We start from the raw sequence: 20,593 nt of genomic DNA, 5'->3' as shown, positions 1-20,593 counted from the left end.
CAGTTGTGGTCCCAGCACCGATCCCTGTGGCACACCACTAACCACCGATTTACAACCCAAAAAGGTCCCATTTATCCCGACTCTCTGCTTTCTGTTAGCCAGCCAATTCTCTATCCATGTTAATACATTTCCACTGACCCCGCGTACCTTTATCTCCTGCAGTAACCTTTTGTGTGGCACCTTATCGAATGCCTTTTGAAAATCTAAATACACCACATCCATCGGTACACCTCTATCCACCATGCTCATTATATCCTCAAAGAATTCCAGTAAATTAGTTAAACATGATTTCCCCTTCATGAATCCATGCTGCGTCTGCTTGATTGCACTATTCCTATCTAGATGTCCCGCTATTTCTTCCTTAATGATAGTTTCAAGCATTTTCCCCACTACAGATGTTAAACTAACCGGCCTATGGTTACCTGCCTTTTGTCTGCCCCCTTTTTTAAACAGAGGCGTTACATTAGCTGCTTTCCAATCCGCTGGTACCTCCCCAGAGTCCAGAGAATTTTGGTAGATCATAACGAATGTATCTGCTATAACTTCCGCCATCTCTTTTAATATCCTGGGATGCATTTCATCAGGACCAGGGGACTTGTCTACCTTGAGTCCCATTAGCCTGTCCAGCACTACTCCCCTCGTGATAGTGATTGTCTCCAGGTCCTCCCTTCCCACATTCCTGTGACCAGCAATTTCTGGCATGGTTTCTGTGTCTTCCACTGTGAAGACCGAAGCAAAATAATTGTTTAAGGTCTCAGCCATTTCCACATTTCCCATTATTAAATCCCTCTTCTCATCTTCTAAGGGACCAACATTTACTTTAGTCACTCTTTTCCGTTTTATATATCTGTAAAAGCTTTTACTATCCGTTTTTATATTGGCCAGGACACCAGGAAAACTCGTCTGCTCTTTTTTGAAATAGTGCCCTTGGATCTTTTACATCCTCCTGAGAGGACAGAATGGTTTAATGTCACATCTAATGTCACATCAGCTCCAACAATGCAGCATTCCTTCAGCACTGCATTGATGTATCAGTCTGGATTATATGCTCAAGTCTCTGGAGTGGGGTTTGAACCCAGAACCTTGTATCTCCCAGGCAAGAGTGCTAACCACTGAGCCACGGCTGACATCTAATGGAATGAAAACCTTCTATGGCTGTAAAGGTCCCACTGAAATGAGTTTGGGCAGTCTCAATCCAATTGTGGGTGGCAATGGGCCTACATCAGAAAACTGGCAGTAGTTGGGAATCAGGATGATTGGTGTGGAAAATTGAAACAGCATTAGACTGGTGCAGTAGGGTGTGCTCTTCTGGGGCTGAGGCTTATTGTTGGGGCAGAGTACAGGGAGATTCACTCTGTATCTGGCTGTACCGGATTTGGGAGGACCCAACACTCGACACTTGTAATCGGAAGCATACAGGAAAAAAAACCTTCCTTCTCCCTCCCAGCTGATGGATGATTCCCACGCACCTCCGTCCCACTCTGCCAAGCTAGACTGTGTGCAAATTTGTATGTCTATCAAGTGAGGCTAGAGTCAGGTTTACCTGTTATGCCTTCGCAATCAAAAAGGCTGCTAACATTCACTATCAAGGCTCACACGCATGTAAAAGGGCACCATGGGTTCATACAGGATGGTAGCTAGCACCTGTAGACCACGAGCCCAGCAAGAGCCATCCCCTTCAAGAGGGGAGAGGTGAAAATAGGCAAATAATTTGTAATTTATACAACAGTGTCTGATAATGCTCCCATCTGAACATTTCTCCTTTCCAAAATACTAGCTCAGGGAAAATAAATATGGTGGAAAGAATTTTATTTTTGAAGGGAAGTTTTTCTCGGAAAAAAGCATGAAGATTCTCAGGCACAACTTCCCAACTGGGATCAGGGAGAGGTTGATGTGATCAAGGCCAGCTGCCAACAGACATATTACTGAGGGTTCATTTGAAAGAGGGCAAATTTTTCTGACTGTCCACGATAATGCTAAATCATTGGAGTCGCTCAGCAAAAGGTGCATTATAGGGACATCGGCTTTACAAAGAAGATATTTTTAATGTGAATTTTGTTTGTGTGAAAGTTGAGTGAACATTTTCCAATTTGAGCATTTAGTGTCAGCAGCAAGATCAAATAAAGAAAGATGCACTGTAAGTTCCAACTACTCTGTCCCAGCCCCAACTTGAGAAGTGTATCCCCTACCAAACCAGTGTGACAGTAGCCACCCTGTGGCCAACATAATGCCAATTAGTACTGATTCAGGGGTGGTTTTGTGTTTCAGGACTGGATGAATCTGTCCAGACTCCTAATAATCCTGACTTGAGACATCAGAGCCAAGAAGCGAAGTTGGAGAGCCTGGGATTGTTTACTCTGGAGATGAGAAGGTTCTGGAGGAAGAGGAGATATTATTCACATTTTCAAGATTCTTAAGGGAATAGATAAACCGAACCTTAATAAGAAAGAAAGAAAGACATTTATTTATATAGCGCCTTTCATGGCCAATTAAGTATTCTATGGAGTATAACGACGGTTGTAATGTAGAAAATGTGGCAGGCAATATACGCACAGCAAGGTCCCACAACCAACAACAAAATAAGTGTTGGTTAAGGGATAAATGTTGGCTAGGATACCAGGAGAATTCCCCTGCTCTTCTTCAAATGGTTCAGTGGGATCTTTTATGTCCATCTGAGAGGCCAGACGGGGCCTCAGTTTTATGTTTCATCCGATACACAGCACCTCCAACACTACAGCACGCCTTCAGTACTACACTACACTGCATTGCCAGCGTCGATTATGTGCTTAATTCTCTATAGTGAGGCTTGAGCGCTACCACTGAGCTAAGCCTGAGTGCATTTAATAAGGCCTAAAAAAATGGAGTATGAAAAGAAACTTGCAAGGGATATCAAAATCAATATGAAGAATTTTTACAATTACATTATAAAAAATAGGGTCGTCAGGAGCAATGTTGGCACCTTAAAAACTGAAATTGGTGATATTGTCATTGATAATAAGGAAATGACGGACATGTTGAATAATTACTTTGCTTTGGTATTTACAGTCGATGCATGGATCTTAGGACTAGGGGGCACAGTCTAAAAATTAGAGACAGACCTTTCAGGAGTGAAATTAGGAGACACTTCTACGCACAAAGGGTGGTAGAAGTTTGAAATTCTCTTCCGCAAATTTCAGTTGATGCTGGATCAATTGTTAATTTTAAATCTGAGATTGATAGCTTTTTGTTAACCAAAGATATTAAGGGATATGGGCCAAAGACAGGTATATGGAGTTAGGTCACAGATCAGTCATGATCTCATTGAATGGAGGAACAGGCTAGAAAGGCTGAATGGCCTACCCCTGTTCCTATCTTCCTTACGCCATAACTCTAGAACAAGGGGATATGGGTCAAAGCTTAAAAGAAGCAAGGTGCACAGAGTTTAGATTTAACTACCTTACCCAGAGCCAGCTCACCCATTACAAGTGGACCTTCAGGGCAACCCTCTCCTGCCTGCGAATGGGTAAGTTTTTCTTTAGGTAGAGCAAGGAGTATCAGTGAGGTTGGATGGTTCTAATGTTGCTTTTCTACAACAGACAGAAGGCCATATAGCTAGTACAGTCCACTTTACTCAGCCACTTTTAAGGGGCAGAACTGCACCAGGGGAGTGGCTGGTCTTTGTTAATAGCATAAACCCACAAATAGTGGGCGACTCAGGTTCCATCACTCAGCAGTCACTGAGACTATCTTTGCCTCATTTGTGCTTGGAAGAGGGAATAAACTAAACTCTACAATATGCAAAATTCTAGGGGAGAATTGGATATCTATTTGAGGGAGGGTGGTTCTGAAGTATCATTAGTTTTTGGGACCAGCCAGACAGGCTGCAGAAGCAAATGCTTTTCCAACCCTACACTTTCCTATTTCTACACTACTGTGACTGAAGAGGGCAGCAGGCTAGCATTAAAAAGCAGAGTTGTGAGGGTCTTAAGAGAAGTAGCGGCAGGGATTGTGGATGTATTGGTTGAAAGTTAACAAAATTCCCTGGATTCTGGGGAGATCCCAGCAGATTGGAAAATTGCAAATGTAACGCCCTATTTAAAAAAGGAGACAGATAAAAATCAGTAAACTATAGACCAGTTAGCCTAACATCTGTGGTTGGGAAAATGTTGGAGTCCATTATTAAAGAAGCAGTAACAGGACATTTGGCAAAGCAAAATTCGGTCAGGCAGAGTTAGCATGGATTTATGAAGGGGAAGTCATGTTTGCCAAATTTGCTGGAGTTCTTGGAGGCTGTAACGGAGAGGGTAGATAAAGGAGAACCAGTGGAAGTGGTGTATTTGGACTTCCAAGGCATTTGACAAGTTGCCACATAAAAGGTCACGGCACAAGATAAAAGTTCAAGGGGTTGAGGGTAATATATTAGCATGGATAGAGGATTAGCTAACTAACAGAGAACAGAGAGTCGGGATAGATGGTTCATTCTCTTGTTGGCAACCAGTAACTTGTGGGGTGCCGCAGGGATCAGTGCTGGGACCCCAACTATTTACAATCTACATTAACGACTTGGAAGAAGGGACTGAGTATAACGTAGTCAAGTTTGTTGACGATATAAAGATGGGAAGAAAAGCAATGTGTGAGGAGGACACAAAGAATCTGCAAAAGGATATAGACAAGCTAAGTGAGTGGGCAAAAACTTGGCAGATAGAGTATAATGTTGGAAAGTGTGAGGTCATGCACTTTGGCGGTAAAAATCAAAGAGTAAGTTATTATTTAAATGGAGAAAGATTGCAAAGTGCTGCAGTACAGCGGGACCTGGGGGTACTTGTGCATGAAACACAAAAGGATAGTATGCAGGTACAGCAAGTGATCAGGAAGGCCAATGGTATCTTGGCCTTTATTGCAAAGGGGATGGAGTATAAAAGCAGGGAAGTCTTGCTATAGCTATATAAGTATTGGTGAGGCCACACCTGGAATACTGAATGCAGTTTTGGTTTCCATATTTATGAAAGGATATACTTGCTTTGGAGGCAGTTCAGAGAAGGTTCACTATGTTGATTCCGAGGATGAGGGGGTTGACTTATGAGGAAAGGTTGAGTAGGTTGGGCCTCTACACATTGGAATTCAGAAGAATGAGAGGTGATCTTATCGAAACGTATAAGATTGAGGGGGCTTGACAAGGTGGATGCAGAGTGGATGTTTCCACTGATGGGGGAGACTAGAATGAGAGGACATGATCTTAGAATAAGGGGCTGCCCATTTAAAACAGAGATGAGGAGACATTTATTTTCTCAGAGGGTTGTGAATCTATGGAATCCACTGCCTCAGAGAGCTGTGGAAGCTGGGACATTGAATAAATTTAAGACAGAAATTAACAGTTTCTTAAACGATAAGGGGATAAGAGGTTATGGAGAGCGGGCGGGGAAGTGGAGTTGAGTCCATGATCAAATCAGCCATGATCTTATTGAATGGCGGAGCAGGCTGAGGGGCTGTATGGCCTATTCCTGTTCCTATTTCTTATATTCTTATGAAGGATGAATATATTTCATTGAATTGGGGAACTCAGGGAGATTTTATGTAGAACTTTCTCTCAGATAGACCATGGGACTGGAATTTGGTCAGCATTTCCGCCGGGTTTTTCAGCGGTATTCCTATTTTTTGGTTGAAAACCACCAGGTGCGAGTTTGATCAAAGTGTTCTGCCGGCGGTCTCAAAATACCACTGGGGAACGGACCGCCAGCTTACAACACTGATAAAAATGCTTCCGCCCGAGTTTGGTGGTAGCGGTGACCCGTAGTTGCTGAAAAAAACACCACCCAGGAGAAACCAGTTGGAGCAGCCCTTCGATTGGCGGTAGGTATGAAACCCTGCAAAAAAAGGTAAGTGAAAGTATTTTTTACATTATTTTGCAGCGCTTCACTGGAAAAGAGTCCTGTGAATGTTTTCCAATTTTTGAATTTTTGTTTTATTGAAAAATAGTTTTTGTGTGTTCCCCCACCAGCTCACAGCCACGGACTAAATACAATTTGACCAGGATCGCATTTTCCGCATGGAAACACCGATTTTTCCCGCCGGGCGGAATTTGTTCCATTTTTTTAAATCAATTTTCCGCTGTTCTTAATTGAATATTCTTAGCAGTTTTTTGGGCAATAATCTAGTGGTTTTTGATCAAATTTCAGCTCCATGACACAGTTGATTATACTGGACTGCCAGAGGGCAAAATGGTCATTTCTCATTCCATGATTTCACTGGTCATTTCACCAGGGTCCCACACAATTAGCAGAGAGAAGAGATTTTGTCCATCAGATTGGGTTGGATTTGAACGCAAGAGCCAAAGGTGAAAGGAACTCAAGGGGAATCAAGGGATATGGGGATCGGGTGGGAAAGTGGAGTTGAGGTCGGAGATCAGCCATGATCTTATTGAATGGTGGAGCAGGTTCGAAGGGCCATATGGACTACTCATGCTCTGAATTCTTATGAAAATATGCAGATTTCATGTGCCATCCATTCCCATGTTCCTATGTTCCGTCCCCTGCTGAAAATTCCTTACCTGCTGGGAGGTTTAGTTCCTGCACGGAATTAATTAAAATGGCATTAATACTTACTGCACCCACTAACATTGCGACCGTCTGTCTGAGTAGCTGAAAACCTTCTGTAGCCGTCACTGCATCCGAGGTTAACAGAGGGCGAGAGATCATGGCCTTGGTCCGTGGGGAAATCGGTGAAGACCCCTGCTGGAAAGTGCTTGGAATCCAGAGTGATGTGGTAGTTTCCACTGTTAATCAGTTCAGTGAAACGCTCAATCAGCCTCTCCCCCAGGAGAGCATTTTCTGCAGATTAAAAAAATTAAATTGTCAATATCTACAAATCTTTGCAGTTATCGTGGGATCCTACAGCACAGAAGGAGACCATTTGGCCCATCATGCCTATGCCACCTATTTGAAAGAGCTATCAAATTAGTCCCATTAACCTGCTCTTTCCTCATAGCCCTGCAAATTTTTCCTTTTTAAGTATATATCCAATCCCTTTCCAAAGTTACTATTGAATCTGTTTCGACCACCTTTTCAGGCAGCACATTCCAGATTATAACAACTTGCTACGTAAGAAAATGTCTCCTCATCTCCCCTCTGGTTCGTTTACCAATTATCTTAAATCTGTGTCCTCTGATTACATAAGAACATAAGAACATAAGAATTAGGAACAGGAGTAGGCCATCTAGCCCCTCGAGCCTGCTCCGCCATTCAATAAGATCATGGCTGATCTGGTCGTGGACTCAGCTCCACTTACCCGCCCGCTCCCCGTAACCCTTACTTCCCTTATTGCTTAAAAATCTATCTATCTGTGACTTGAATACGTTCAATGAGCTAGCCTCAACTGCTTCCTTGGGCAGAGAATTCCACAGATTCACAACCCTCTGGGAGAAGAAATTCCTTCTCAACTCGGTTTTAAATTGGCTCCCCCGTATTTTGAGGCTGTGTCCCCTAGTTCTAGTCTCCCCGACCAGTGGAAACAACCTCTCTGTCTCTATCTTGTCTATCCCTTTCAGGATTTTAAATGTTTCTATAAGATCACCCCTCATCCTTCTGAACTCCAACGAGTAAAGACCCAGTCTACTCAATCTATCATCATAAGGTAACCCCGTCATCTCTGGACCCTCCAGCCAGTGGAAACAGTTTCACCTTTTATGTTCATGGCTTGATTAACTTGAGTAAGAAGAGAGAGGAAATGAAAAGACACTCATTTCTTTGGCCTGCCCTGGGACCTCCTTGGACCTGACAGGCAGCAGAGGTCCAGGGCCAAGCCTTAATGCCAGTTTTCATGGGGCAGGCACTGTTGAGTCCTATTGGGAAGCCACACGAAACGCCACTAACAAGATTCTTCCTAAATGGAGAGTCTCACTCGCAGGATCCCTGTGAAGGAGCGAATCTCACCATCAGGAGTCCTCCTAAACAGAGAGTCTCACTGCCAAAGAGTGAGTAAATGGGTTTTCTGCCAAAATTCTGTCAATGTTGGTGGAGTGGCAGAAGCCTTCAGGAAATTCACTTTCCATCACTTTACTGACCCTTGGTGTGTTTTCACTTAACAATGAAGTTGCATATGCAAGCAAAACATTACCCAGGGAAAACACCATACAAAGGGACTGGGCAGCAGAATGGGTAAAAGAACACTGTCTGAATCAAAAGCGCTTATGAAACTTTGATCTTTATCACAAGGGGGTTGGAATACAAAAGTGAGGAAGTGTTGCTTCAGTTGTCTTGGTCAGACTCCCACTTGGAGTACTGTCTGAACCTCAGGAAAGATATATCGACCGTGGAGTGGGTACAGCGCAGATTCAGCAGAATGATACCCGGGCATAAAAGGTCAAATTATGAAAACATGTTGCATGATCGTGGCTTGTATTCCCTTGAGTTTAGAAGGCTGAGCGTGATCTATTAAAGGCCTTTAAAATGATTAAGGTATTTAATGAGAATATAAGAACATTAGAAATAGGCGCAGGAGTAGGCCACCTGGCATCTCGAGCCTGCTCCGCCATTTAATAAGATCATGGCTGATCTGATCATGGACTCAGCTCCACTTCCCTGCCCACTCCCCATAACCCTTTATTCCCTTATCGCTCAAAAATCTGTCTACCTCCACCTTAAGTATATTCAATGATCCAGCCTCCACAGCTCTCTGGGGCAGAGAATTCCATAGATTTACAACCCTATGAGAGAAGAAATTCCTCCTCTTCTCAGTTTTAAATGGGCAGCCCCTTATTCTGAGACTATGTCCTCTAGTTTTAGTTTCCCTTATGAGTGGAAATATCCTCTCTGTATCCACCTTGTCGAGCCCCCTCATTATCTTATATGTTTCGATAAGATTATCTCTCATTTTTCTGAACTCCAATGTGTATAGATCCAACCTACTCAACCTATCTTCATAAGTCAAACCCCTCATCTCCAGAATCAACCTAGTGAACCTTCTCTGAACAGCCTCCAATGCAAGTATATCCTTCCTTAAATACGGAGACCAAAACGGTACACAGTACTCGAGGGGTGGCCTCACCAATACCCTGTACAATTGTAGCAGGGCTTCTCTGCTTTTATACTCCATCCCCCTTGCAATAAACATTCCATTTGCCTTCCTGATTACATGCTGTACCTGCATACTAACTTTTTGTGTTTCATGCACTTGGACCCCCAAGTCTTCTGTACTGCAGCACTTTTCAATTTTTCTCCATTTAAATTATAATCTGCTTTTCTATTTTTTCTGTCAAAGTGAATAACCTCACATTTTCCCACATTATACTCTATCTGCCAAATTTTTGTCCACTCACTTAGCCTGTCTATATCCTTTTGCAGATTTCTTGTGTCTTCCTCACAATTTGCTCTACCACCCATCTTTGTATCTTCAGCAAACTTGGCTACATTATACTTGGTCCCTTCATCCCAAGTTATTAATCTAGATTGTAAATGGTTGAGGCTCCAGCACCGATCACTGCGGCACCCCACTAGTTACTGTTTGCCAACTGGAAAATGACCCATTTATCCCGACTCTCTGTTTTCTGTTAGTTAGCCAATCCACTATCCATGCTAATATATTACCCCCAACCCATGAGCTCTTATCTTCTGCAGTAACCTTATATGTTGCACCTTATCAAATGCCTTCTGAAAATCCAAATACACCTTATCCACCCTGCTCGTTACATCCTCAAAGAACTCCAGCAAATTTGTCAAACATGATTTCCCTTTCATAAAACCATGTTGACTCTGCTTGATTGAATCATGCTTTACCAAATGTCCTGCTACTGCTTCCTTAATAATGGACTAGCATTTTCCCAATGACAGATGTTAGGCTAACTGGTACTAAGATAGATACAGAGAAACTATTTCCTATTGTGGCAGAATCCAGAACAAGAGGTGAAATCTTAAAGTTACAGCTAGGCTATTTAGAAGTGAAGGGTGATCTAATCGAGGCACTTAAAAAAGATCCAATCCGGTCGAGGCAGAAACTATGGGGGCAATTTTACTTTTCAACTATGGTGTAAAACAGGTGATATCTGATTGGCTATCCACTACACAACTCTCCAAATGTTCTTTTCCCTTCACTAGAAAGGTAAATCATGAAATGTGTTTAATGAGCAGAAGATATCTAATTAAATTGCGAAACAGGCTCGAAGCCTGTTCCTCTGCTCCTATGTTGCTATGATTGGTTAAAGTTGTGCCACAGATTATGGCCCTCAACGTCCTGCTTTTAAATTTAGCAGCTAGATCTTAGCAGGACCTTCTCCCTGTGCTTTTCTATCACACATGGATCATGATAAGTGGTTCGTCTCCCTGCCTTACCTAGACAACACACCCTAATGAATGCTCGACAATGATTGTGGTACAATGTCCCCTCCAGGGAACCTGTAAAGGGGCCAAGCAGAGCCAAACAAAATTAGAAGATACCCAGTATCTCACTAATTATAGAATCACCTTATCAATACAACCTTCCTAGTCTATTCTTTCTATTTGAATATAACATTTTCCCACAAGACTTAGATTTTTAAAATAAAATTAAATGGTTCATAATGATCTGGGATTACAGTAGTGTGTTTACCATTGACTGCAAGGCAAAATAATTTAGATTTAGATTCACTGATAATCATCAGGAACAACAAATTATAAATTTAATTGAGGAGATTAAAATCTTTGATTGAAAACACTCAGCTTTCAGCAGCTGCTTTTCTTTTTGTGGTAAAATTCTGTCACCTTGTTGCAAGATGTGATCAAAATGAAAAGCTGATGTGGCGTAGCCTCCCAGTGTAAATGTGCCAAGTGTGAGCAGGGTCGGTATGCAGAGGACACAGATTTAAGATAATTGTCAAAAGAACCAGAGAGGAGACAGCTGGAGACATGAGGAGATTTATTTGTATGCAGTGAGTTGTTATGATCTGGGATACACTGTCTTGAAATGTGGTGGGAACAGATTCAATAGTAACTTTCAAAAGGTGGTACTACTGTGATTCCAGATCAATAGGAACCATTTAATTTTATTTAAAAAATCTAATTCTTGAGGTGGATATGTACTTGGAAAGTAAAAGTTTGCAGGGTTATGGGGAAAGAGCAGGGCAGTGGGACTAATTGCTTAGCTCTTTCAAAGAACTGGCACAGGTATGATGGGCTGAAAGACTCCCTTCTATGCTGTAAAATTCTATGATATAGACTGAGTCATACAGACTAGGGAAGTGCCAGATTCAATTCCCGGTCTGTGTTGAGTTAACTTGGCAGCAGTAGGGACATGGGTTAGAAAGGGGGAAATGTTATCCATTACTGATGGCAATCTGTTGGTCCCTGTTGTAAAGTGCACATGTGTTGACGTTCAATGAGGTCAGGATTAGGGTTCAGGCAGAAAAGCCTGACAGCACTAATTCTCTACAATAACACATGAAGAAAATGTGCACCATACATCAACATGACTGAACACTTACAGAAGGCAGATCATCACTTGAGATATAACTTTTCATGAGAACTGATGAAGAGGCACATCTGATGAAAGGTCACACTCTGCTGCACACGTGTCTTCATTTTAGTTTTCCAAGCATTTTTATTTTTTTATTTCTTATCTCTCCTTATCATAGTTCCAATTTTAAAATGAAATGTCACTATTTTGATTCAACTTTATATTAGATAATGTTTGGAATGCACTGACCCAGAGAGATGTAACCTCCAGTCAAAGATAAACATCTTGAGTTAATTTGCATAGTAGGTCCCCAGAGAAACTTTCTATCAACATCTCCAGCTATGAGACCCCAAACGGATTCAGTTAGTGGTTTCTGCAAATATTTATTTCTCTTTCATTGAATTATTTTTCGTATTAATTAAGTTGAGAGAACTTGGCACCAAGGAATAGAACATGTTTCTAATTTGGGGATTCTAATGTTAGCATCGAGTACTTCCAGGTCAGGTGTGGTATGAGTGAGATGCAGAACAAATCTCAGGTACTTCCCCATAATTTACACCCAGGTCTAGTGCAGCCTGGGCAAGGTATACAATAAAACTCCTTCTATTCTACCCCATCAAGCACTATATTTCTGGTACAGCAAAAGTGAGGTGTAGAGTAAAGCTCCCTCGATTCTACCCCATCAAGTACTCCCAGGCCTGATACAGTATTGGTGAGATATAGAGTAAAATTGCATCTAATTTTCCCCGGCAACATGCCTCTATCTCTAACTCATGTCTCTGTGTGATACTTTCCATTTCTCACACAAGTTCATCCCGTGGGGATTCTAAGCACGACTGTCAACTTAGAACCAGTTAGTGAAGAAACCCACAGGAACATACGTTGCGACTGCTCAAGAAGACTAGTGAATTGTTAAAGCCTGATTCTACAAAAACATTTTGAAAGTACTGTGCTTCCGACTTAGACATATAGCGCTGTTTCTTCATCATCGCTGGGTCCAGATCCTGGATCTTGTTACCTAACAGCACTGAGGGAGGTCCTTTACCACATGGACTGCAGTGGTTCAAGAAGAATGCACACCACAATTATTTCAAGGGCCACGAAGGATGGACAATAAATGCTGTCCTTGCTAGCGATACCCATATCCCAAGAAAAATGTCTGTTTATATATACATGTCTACGAGTTTTATCACTCTGAATCTAGAAACGAACAGTAACTTATTTTATTCTATTGAAAGGACTAAATAACTTTAAAATGTGTATGTAACCAATGTATCAGGTAAACAGTCTTCAGCTAGTTTTATTTGCTTGTACAATAGTTGACTCCCTGCCAATTGAGACAAAATTGGCAATCAATTGGTAAGAAGCCAGCTACTGTGTAAGCGGATGCTGGTATTAAATAATAAGTAGAGCCAATTCATTCTGCAAATCGATCCTCACATCCATTTTCTGTAATTGGTCAAACTAATTGACTCAAATAAACTGTAATATCGCCCAACCAACAAGCTCCTCAGTCAGTTATTTCCCATATTCTACCCATCCATAGGCACTGACCTGAGAAATTAGAGAAAGCAACAGATCCTCGATGTTAATACTGGAGACGAGGACATCGGAACTGACATTCCTTATGTCGGATGACGCTAAGTTAGGTGGCAGTGTGAGCTGTGAAGAGGATGCTATGAGGCTGCAGAGCGACTTGGATAGGTTAGGTGAGTGGGCAAATGCATGGCAGATGAAGTATAATGTGGATAAATGTGAGGTTGTACACTTTGGTGGTAAAAACAGAGAGACAGACTATTATCTGAATGGTGACAGATTAGGAAAAGGGGAGGTGCAACGAGACCTGGGTGTCATGGTACATCAGTCATTGAAGATTGGCATGCAGGTTCAGCAGGCGGTAAAGAAGGCAAATGGCATGTTGGCCTTCATAGCGAGGAGATTTGAGTACAGGGGCAGGGAGGTGTTGCTACAGTTGTACAGGGCCTTGGTGAGGCCACACCTGGAGTGTTGTGTACAGTTTTGGTCTCCTAACCTGAGGAAGGACATTCTTGCTATTGAGGGAGTGCAGCGAAGGTTCACCAGACTGATTCCCGGGATGGCGGGACTGACCTATCAAGAAAGATTGGATCAACTGGGCTTGTATTCACTGGAGTTCAGAAGAATGAGAGGGGATCTCATAGAAACATTTAAAATTCTGATGGGTTTAGATAGGTTAGATGCAGGAAGAATGTTCCCAATGTTGGGGAAGTCCAGAACCAGGGGTCACAGTCTAAGGATAAGAGGTAAGCCATTTAGGACCGAGATGAGGAGAAACTTCTTCACCCAGAGAGTGGTGAACCTGTGGAATTCTCTACCACAGAAAGTTGTTGAGGCCAATTCACTAAATATATTCAAAAAGGAGTTAGATGTAGTCCTTACTATTAGGGGGATCAAGGGGTATGGCGAGAAAGCAGGAATGGGGTACTGAAGTTGCATGTTCAGCCATGAACTCATTGAATGGCGGTGCAGGCTAGAAGGGCCGAATGGCCTACTCCTGCACCTATTTTCTATGTTTCTATGTTTCTATGTTGGCTCTGTCAGACAGTGGCTATGAGTCTCCCAGCAACTGTGCTTGTTTGAAATTCCACCCAACACCTTGAATGGCCAATGGGCACTTTGTTGGAAGGACGTGATTGAGGCGATCAAGTGGTAGCAACCAGGAGCAGTCAGCATTGAATTGACTGGTCTAATTGAATCATGGATCAAGCTCAAATGGCTGAACGGCCTACTTCTGTTCCTATGACAGTTTCCCCCAGCGTCTCAAATGAAAAGTAGTCCTTGAGCTTGTCGCACTTGTTGTTGAAGGTAAAGGAGGAGGGGGCAGAGGAGAGGAGTTTAAGGAGATGGTTGGTAGTGCAGAAAAGCAGCCAGAGCTATGTTTGTTCTCCAGGATGACCCTGAGTAGTGGGGGGCTTTAGCAGAAGAAAGTATGGCCCAATTGCACTAGATGTGGCCAGATGTGGTGATGGATTGCTAAACCAGTTGTGTGCCAGATATGATCCACCCCTTGGACTTGAGAGAGCAAAGATAGGGACCATACTGGGGAATGACCAGGATGGGAGAGAATAAATGTTTTATTAGGGACAAGGGTGGAGGTGAGGGACTGGTTGAGCAGATGAACCACTGTAGAAGTATCATGACAAATGAAAGGCCAAAACCAAGATAATTAACAGCTTGATAGTGCAATTGCAAGAGTTTTCTTCCTTGGACAGACGTAGAAGAAGTTGGAAGGGGATTTGGGTTATAGGTGCTGAGGGATACAAGGAAGGGGTTGGAGTTGACTTTATTTATTTATTTATTTATTTGTGGAATGTGGGCATCGTTGGCAAGGCTAGCATTTATTACCCATCACTAATTGCCCTTGAGAGGGTAGTGGTGAGCCGTCTTCTTGAACCGCTACAATCCGTATGGTGAAGGTACTCCGATAGTGCTGCTAGGGAGGGAGTTCCAGGATTTAATCATTAAAACAGATTATCTGATCTTTTTGGCCCAGCAAAAATGAAGAAGCAGCGATATATATCCAAGTCAATATGGTGTGTGACTTGGAGGGGAACTTGCAGGTGGTGGTGTTCCCATGCGCCTGTTGCCCTTGTCCTCATAGATGGTAGAGGTCATGGGTGTGGGAGGTGCTGCCGAAGAAGCCTTGTAGGTAGCACACATTGCAGCCATGGTGTACTGGTGGTGAAGGGGGTGAAGGTTTAAGGTGGTAGATGGGGTGCCGCTCAAGCAGACTGTTTTGTCTTGGGTGGTGTTGAGATTCTTGAGTGTTGTTGGAGCTGCACTCATCCAAGTTAGTGGAGAGTATTCCACCACACTCCTGACTTGTGCTTTGTAGGTGGTGGAAAGGCTTTGGGGAGTCAGGAGGTGGGCATTGTGTGTGTGTGTGTGTGTATGTGCAGTAGGGAGGGATTATTAAAATCTCTGGCCGGCCATTGAGCAAAATTCCGCACTGAATATTCAAGACCTCAAGTGGTGCCTGCTTACGGTTAGAGGATGCTTTAAATTATTGTGTGTTTCTGTGTGTTTCTGTGTGTGCGTGTGTTTCTCTGTGCGTGTGTTTCTCTGTGCGTGTGTTTCTCTGTGCGTGTGTTTCTCTGTGCGTGTGTTTCTCTGTGCGTGTGTTTCTCTGTGCGTGTGTTTCTCTGTGTGTGTGTTTCTCTGTGTGTGTTTCTCTGTGCGTGTGTATATGTGTGTGTATGTGTGTGTGTATTTCTGTGTGTGTGTGTGTGTGTGTGTGTGTGGTGGCCCAGTCCAGAAATCGGCGCAGTCCCGGCCTGCAAGACCATCAGCAGGCCGGGGCCATTGGAGAGAGCAGCGTGCAGTGGCACACCACTGCAGGGAGCAGCACGTGATGCTGCAGGAGGGCGATGGCTACGAAGCCAGATCGCTGATTGCACTGCGGGCAGGCACAGCAGGAGGGGGAAGGAGCGGGGAGAGATTGTAGAGGGAAATGACCGGGGCCCAGGAGAGGCGTGAGTTTGGGGCCCAGAAGAGCAGAGGGCCCAGGGGCAACACGGGCCAGCCCACACTGCAATATGTGTACGCACTAGGTCCGTGCAACAGAGCTGTCGTCCAGGATAACCCTTGCCACTGGATAAAAGCCTAGCACTGTCAAGCCTGTGTGGTGGCTGGTGTGCAATGGCCACCCCACATTAAAAAAAATCCACACACAGGCATCTTCCACCCTTCACAATGTAGTTCAGAACCTGGAATATCAGGTCTTTCATTGAAACACCTGTGAACTCATCCTTTTTGGCGTGGAAGCAAGTCATCCTCATTTCAAGGGACTGCCTATGATGATATGATGACTTGCATCAGAATGCCCAGCCTCTGACCTGCTCTTGTAGCTACTTGTAGGACAGATTGAGTAGACTAGGCCTATATTCTCTAAAATTTAGAAGAATGAGAGGTGATCTAATTGAAGCATACAAAATTCTTTCAGCGCTTGACAGAGTAGATGCAGGCTTCTGACAAAGGGTCATTGACTGAAACATTAACTCTGTTTCTCTCCACAGATACTGCCTGACCTGCTGAGATTTCCAGCATTTACTGTTTTTATTTCAGATTCCAGCATCTGCAGTATTTTGCTTTTGTAGATGCAGGGAAGATGTTTCCCTTGGCTGGGGAGTCTAGAACCAGGGGTCACAGTCTCAGAATAAGAGGTTAGCCATTTAGGATTGAGATAAGGAAAAAAATTTTCACTCAGAGGGTGGTGAACCTTTGGAATTCTCTACACCAGAGGGCTGTGGATGCTCAGTCGTTGAGTATATTCAAGAAAGAGATCGATAGATTTTTGAATATCAAGGTAATCAAGGGATACGGGGATATTGCAGGAAAGTGGAATTGAGGGAGAAGATCAGCCATGATCTTATTGAATGGTGGAGCAGGCTCGAGGAGCCAAATGGCCTAATCCTGCTCCTAATTCTTATGTTCTTATGCTACAGTATTTATGTGGCTAGTCCAGTTAAGTTTCTGGTCAATGGTGAGCTCCCAGGATATTGATGATGGGGGGATTTGATGACGGTAATGCCATTGAATGCCATGGGGAGATGATTAGACTCTCTCTTGTTGGAGATGGTCATTGCCTGGCACTTGTGTGGCACGAATGTTACTTGCCACTTATCATCCGCAACAAGGTCTTGCTGCAAGCGGGCATGGACTGCTTCATTATCTGAGGAATTGCAAATAGAAATGAATACAGTGCAATCATCAGCAAACATTCCCATTTCTGACTCTGTGAATGTAAATGTGACTGTGGGAGTAAAGAGGCCATAAAAGTTGTCAAAGTCGAAGTGGTGGCAGTGAATATGGGTAGATAAGTTTATATGAAGAGAGAGGTTTAGGGAGGACAGGAGAGGAGTGAAATGAAAGGAGAGAGGGCAAGTTGAATTGAGATGGTGATTGAATTCACTGAAGATGAAAAGTCACTCAGTGTAGAGGCTCAGGGGAAAAGGAGGGGGACACCTTGGTTGGAATTCAGGATGGGGCTTGGAGAGAAGAACCTTTTAAAGGAGAGCCAAGAGCGGTGGAACAATGCGAGATGCTTAAAAGAGGAGAAGGTACCAGAAGAATAGGGAGAGAAACCAAGGTATGATTTGGTGATAAGGGCCACACCACCACCACTATAACTTTGGCAGGACTGGTGGTGGAACATATAGCCAGGTGGGGAGGCTTCGATAGGGGCCGCACCCGTGAGCCAAGATAGCAATGACATCCCAGGAGTGGGAGTAGATTACAAGGCATAGGAAATGGTATGCAGTGAATAGGTTGAAAATCTAAAAAGCACTGGAAAATAATAACACAAAGGAGGAAAATATTTTATTGTGCTGCAATTGCATCGTTATATTTATAATCACAGTGATAGTCATGTAACATCATCCTGGGAAAGTTAAATATCTCAGTCTTTTCATTGCTAAATCCTTTACCTCACTTCCTTGGATGTTCAAAATCATAGCTTAAATAGAATCTTTCTGCAGTTATCAAGTGCTTTATGCAAATCAGGTAGCATATTAAAATTGTTCATTGATGTTCACCCAATAAATGTGATTATGTGCATAAGTTATGAAGCAGAGTAACGTACCTATGTCATGCAGGTCAGGAAGAGAGGATGCTGGGATATCTGCAAGCTGCGCTTTCCAAGTAATGGCTACTCCTAGACGGTCCGTGCTCAAACATCCAACTGACACAGTCGAGTCATCACAGACTGGGACCAGCACCGTTTCCCCAGGAACAGCCACCTAAGAGGAGACAGGAATATTCAGTGTTCTCACTTTTCCTGCAACGTTTACCCTTGTATTCGTTTGATGGTTTTCCTATGTTTTTTGCGAGTTGTGGTAGTTTAAAAAGATGAAGACTGCCAGCACTAGAAATGGAATTCTTTTCCATTTTGAGGAGTTCCACCACAGCACAAGTTAAATGCAGAGTAAAGCTTCCTCTACTTTGCTCTGACAATGTGCATCAATGACAATTTTGGTAGAACATCCTCTACTGCACCATCATGAGTTTTTCCATTTCCAGTTTTCCTTCAAGCCTCCTCAGAGGGTGTTAGTGAGCACCTCGAGTCTCGTCGCCGAGAGCATGCAGAAAGCAAGCGCAGGCAGCAGAAGGAGCGTGCGGCAAACCAGACTCCCCACCCACCCTTTCCTTCAACAACTGTCTGTCCCACCTGTGGCAGAGACTGTAATTCCCGTATTGGGCTGTTCAGTCAACTAAGAACTCACTTTTAGAGTGGAAGCAAGTCTTCCTCGATTTTGAGAGACTGCCTATGATGATGATGTTAGTGTTAGTTTGTATAAAAACTATGTAAAACCTTTTGGGTTTTTTTCATTCTCAAGATGTGGGCATCACTAGCAAGGTCCATCCCTAGTTGTCCTGATGCAACTGAGTGGCTTGCTACTTCAGAGGGCAGTTAAGAGTCAACCATGTTGCTGTGGGACTGGAGTCATATAGGCCAGACCAGGAAATTAAAGGATATTTGTGAACTAGTTGCATTTTTATGACAATCCAACAACTTCATGGTCACTTTTACTGATACAAGCTTTTTTAAAATACATGTATTCACATTTTTTTTTCATTGATTTCAAATTCTCAACTGCGATGGTAGGATTTGAACTCATGTTTTTTTAAATTATTAGTCTAGGCTTCCAGATTATCAGTAATATAATCACTACATTACCCATGTATGCATTCATGTTCACTGAGAATTGAGTAGGAGGTGAGCAGAATCATGCTGTATTTTTCTGTCCATTGTCAACCTGAATGTACATTCCCAGAGAGCAGGTGAGACAGCGCTGTATGAGAATGGTTCACTATCATATTCATCAGTTCAAGTGACCTGGAAGGAGATGGGTCTTGCTGGCCTTTGGGGGATAGTCATTTTTCCATCAGGTCTGGAGGGAGGTGGGGCTGGTTGGCCTTAGGGGTGTACTAGCTCAACTCTTTTATTTGAAAGTAAAGCAGTTAAAGGTTATTAGCTTTGGTCAAGGAAAGGTGTAAAACAGCTCGGGTCCCTGCTGCTGATCATTATCCAGTGACCTGTGCTGGAAAATATAAATGTTCATATTATGTATTGAATAAAGAGTCTGACCAGATACTGTGAGCTCAAAGTAAGGTGTGACTGTAGTCCTTTATTGCAGGTGTCCTGAGTGCCTCTCCAGCCTGTGAGGCCTCCTGATGTACAGGTGCTCCAAAGGGATTGTGGGATCCCTTGGGACTCCAGGGCATGAGCCCTCTGGTGGTTAAACAAGGTATTTACAGGTTTACATATATAACAACACTCCGCCCCCACCGCCCCCCCGCCCCCACAAAAGTCAACAGTGTAACTATTTACAAGGTGAGTCGATCTGGGGCGTTCCTTTCCCTGGTTGATCATCTCGGTGCAAATGCTGGTTTTGGTGAGTCGTTTGTTGGGCTGCTATGCAGCTGGCCTTGCTGGGCTGCCTGGAGTGGTGAGTCCTGCAGGGCTGCTGCGGGTGATGGGTTCTGCTTCGAGGTCAACCGCTGGATCGGTTGCCATTGGTGTGTGTGTTGGAGGGTCAAAAAAGGTAAAGTCTATTGTGGATTGCTCTGGATAGTCTCTGAATCTGAGTTTGGTTTGGTCCAAGTGTTTCCTGTAGGTGAGTCCATTTGAAAGTTTGACCAGAAACACCCTATTCCCCTCTTTGGCCACGACAGTGCCGGGAAGCCACTTAGGAACATAGTGTCCATAGTTCAACACAAATACAGGATCATTAATCTCGATTTCGCATGACACATTTGCGCGATCAGGATATAGAAACATAGAAAAATAGGTGCAGGAGTAGGCCATTCGGCCCTTCGAGCCTGCACCACCATTCAATAAGATCATGGCTGCTCATTCCCTCAGTATCCCTTTCCTGCTTTCTCTCCATACCCCTTCATCCCCTTAGCTGTAAGGGCCATATCTAACTCCCTCTTGAATATATCCAATGAACTGGCATCAACAACTCTCTGCGGCAGGGAACTCCACAGGTTAACAACTCTCTGAGTGAAGAAGTTTCTCCTCATCTCAGTCCTAAATGGCCTACCCCTTATCCTAAGACTGTGACCCCTGGTTCTGGACTTCCCCAACATTGGGAACATTCTACCCGCATCTAACCTGTCCCGTTCCGTCAGAATCTTATATGTTTCTATGAGA

At 43.4% G+C, this 20,593-nt stretch overlaps 1 protein-coding gene across 1 annotated transcript in view; it reads right to left on the bottom strand.

Annotated features, from left to right (window-relative positions):
* The window catches only part of tg (thyroglobulin), a 621,247-nt gene that overhangs the window by 497,944 nt on the left and 102,710 nt on the right, over positions 1–20,593 (bottom strand). Inside the window, exons 20-21 of the mRNA XM_070888386.1 lie at positions 18,020–18,176; positions 6,582–6,806 (exon numbers count right to left, since the gene is read on the bottom strand). Of these exons, the coding sequence (XP_070744487.1) occupies positions 6,582–6,806; positions 18,020–18,176 (382 nt within the window). The remainder of the gene's footprint in view (positions 1–6,581; positions 6,807–18,019; positions 18,177–20,593) is intronic.

This window comes from Pristiophorus japonicus, chromosome 1, assembly GCF_044704955.1.
Source record: "Pristiophorus japonicus isolate sPriJap1 chromosome 1, sPriJap1.hap1, whole genome shotgun sequence".
Lineage (NCBI taxonomy): Eukaryota > Metazoa > Chordata > Chondrichthyes > Pristiophoridae > Pristiophorus > Pristiophorus japonicus.
This window is presented reverse-complemented; position numbering and strand designations above follow the sequence as displayed.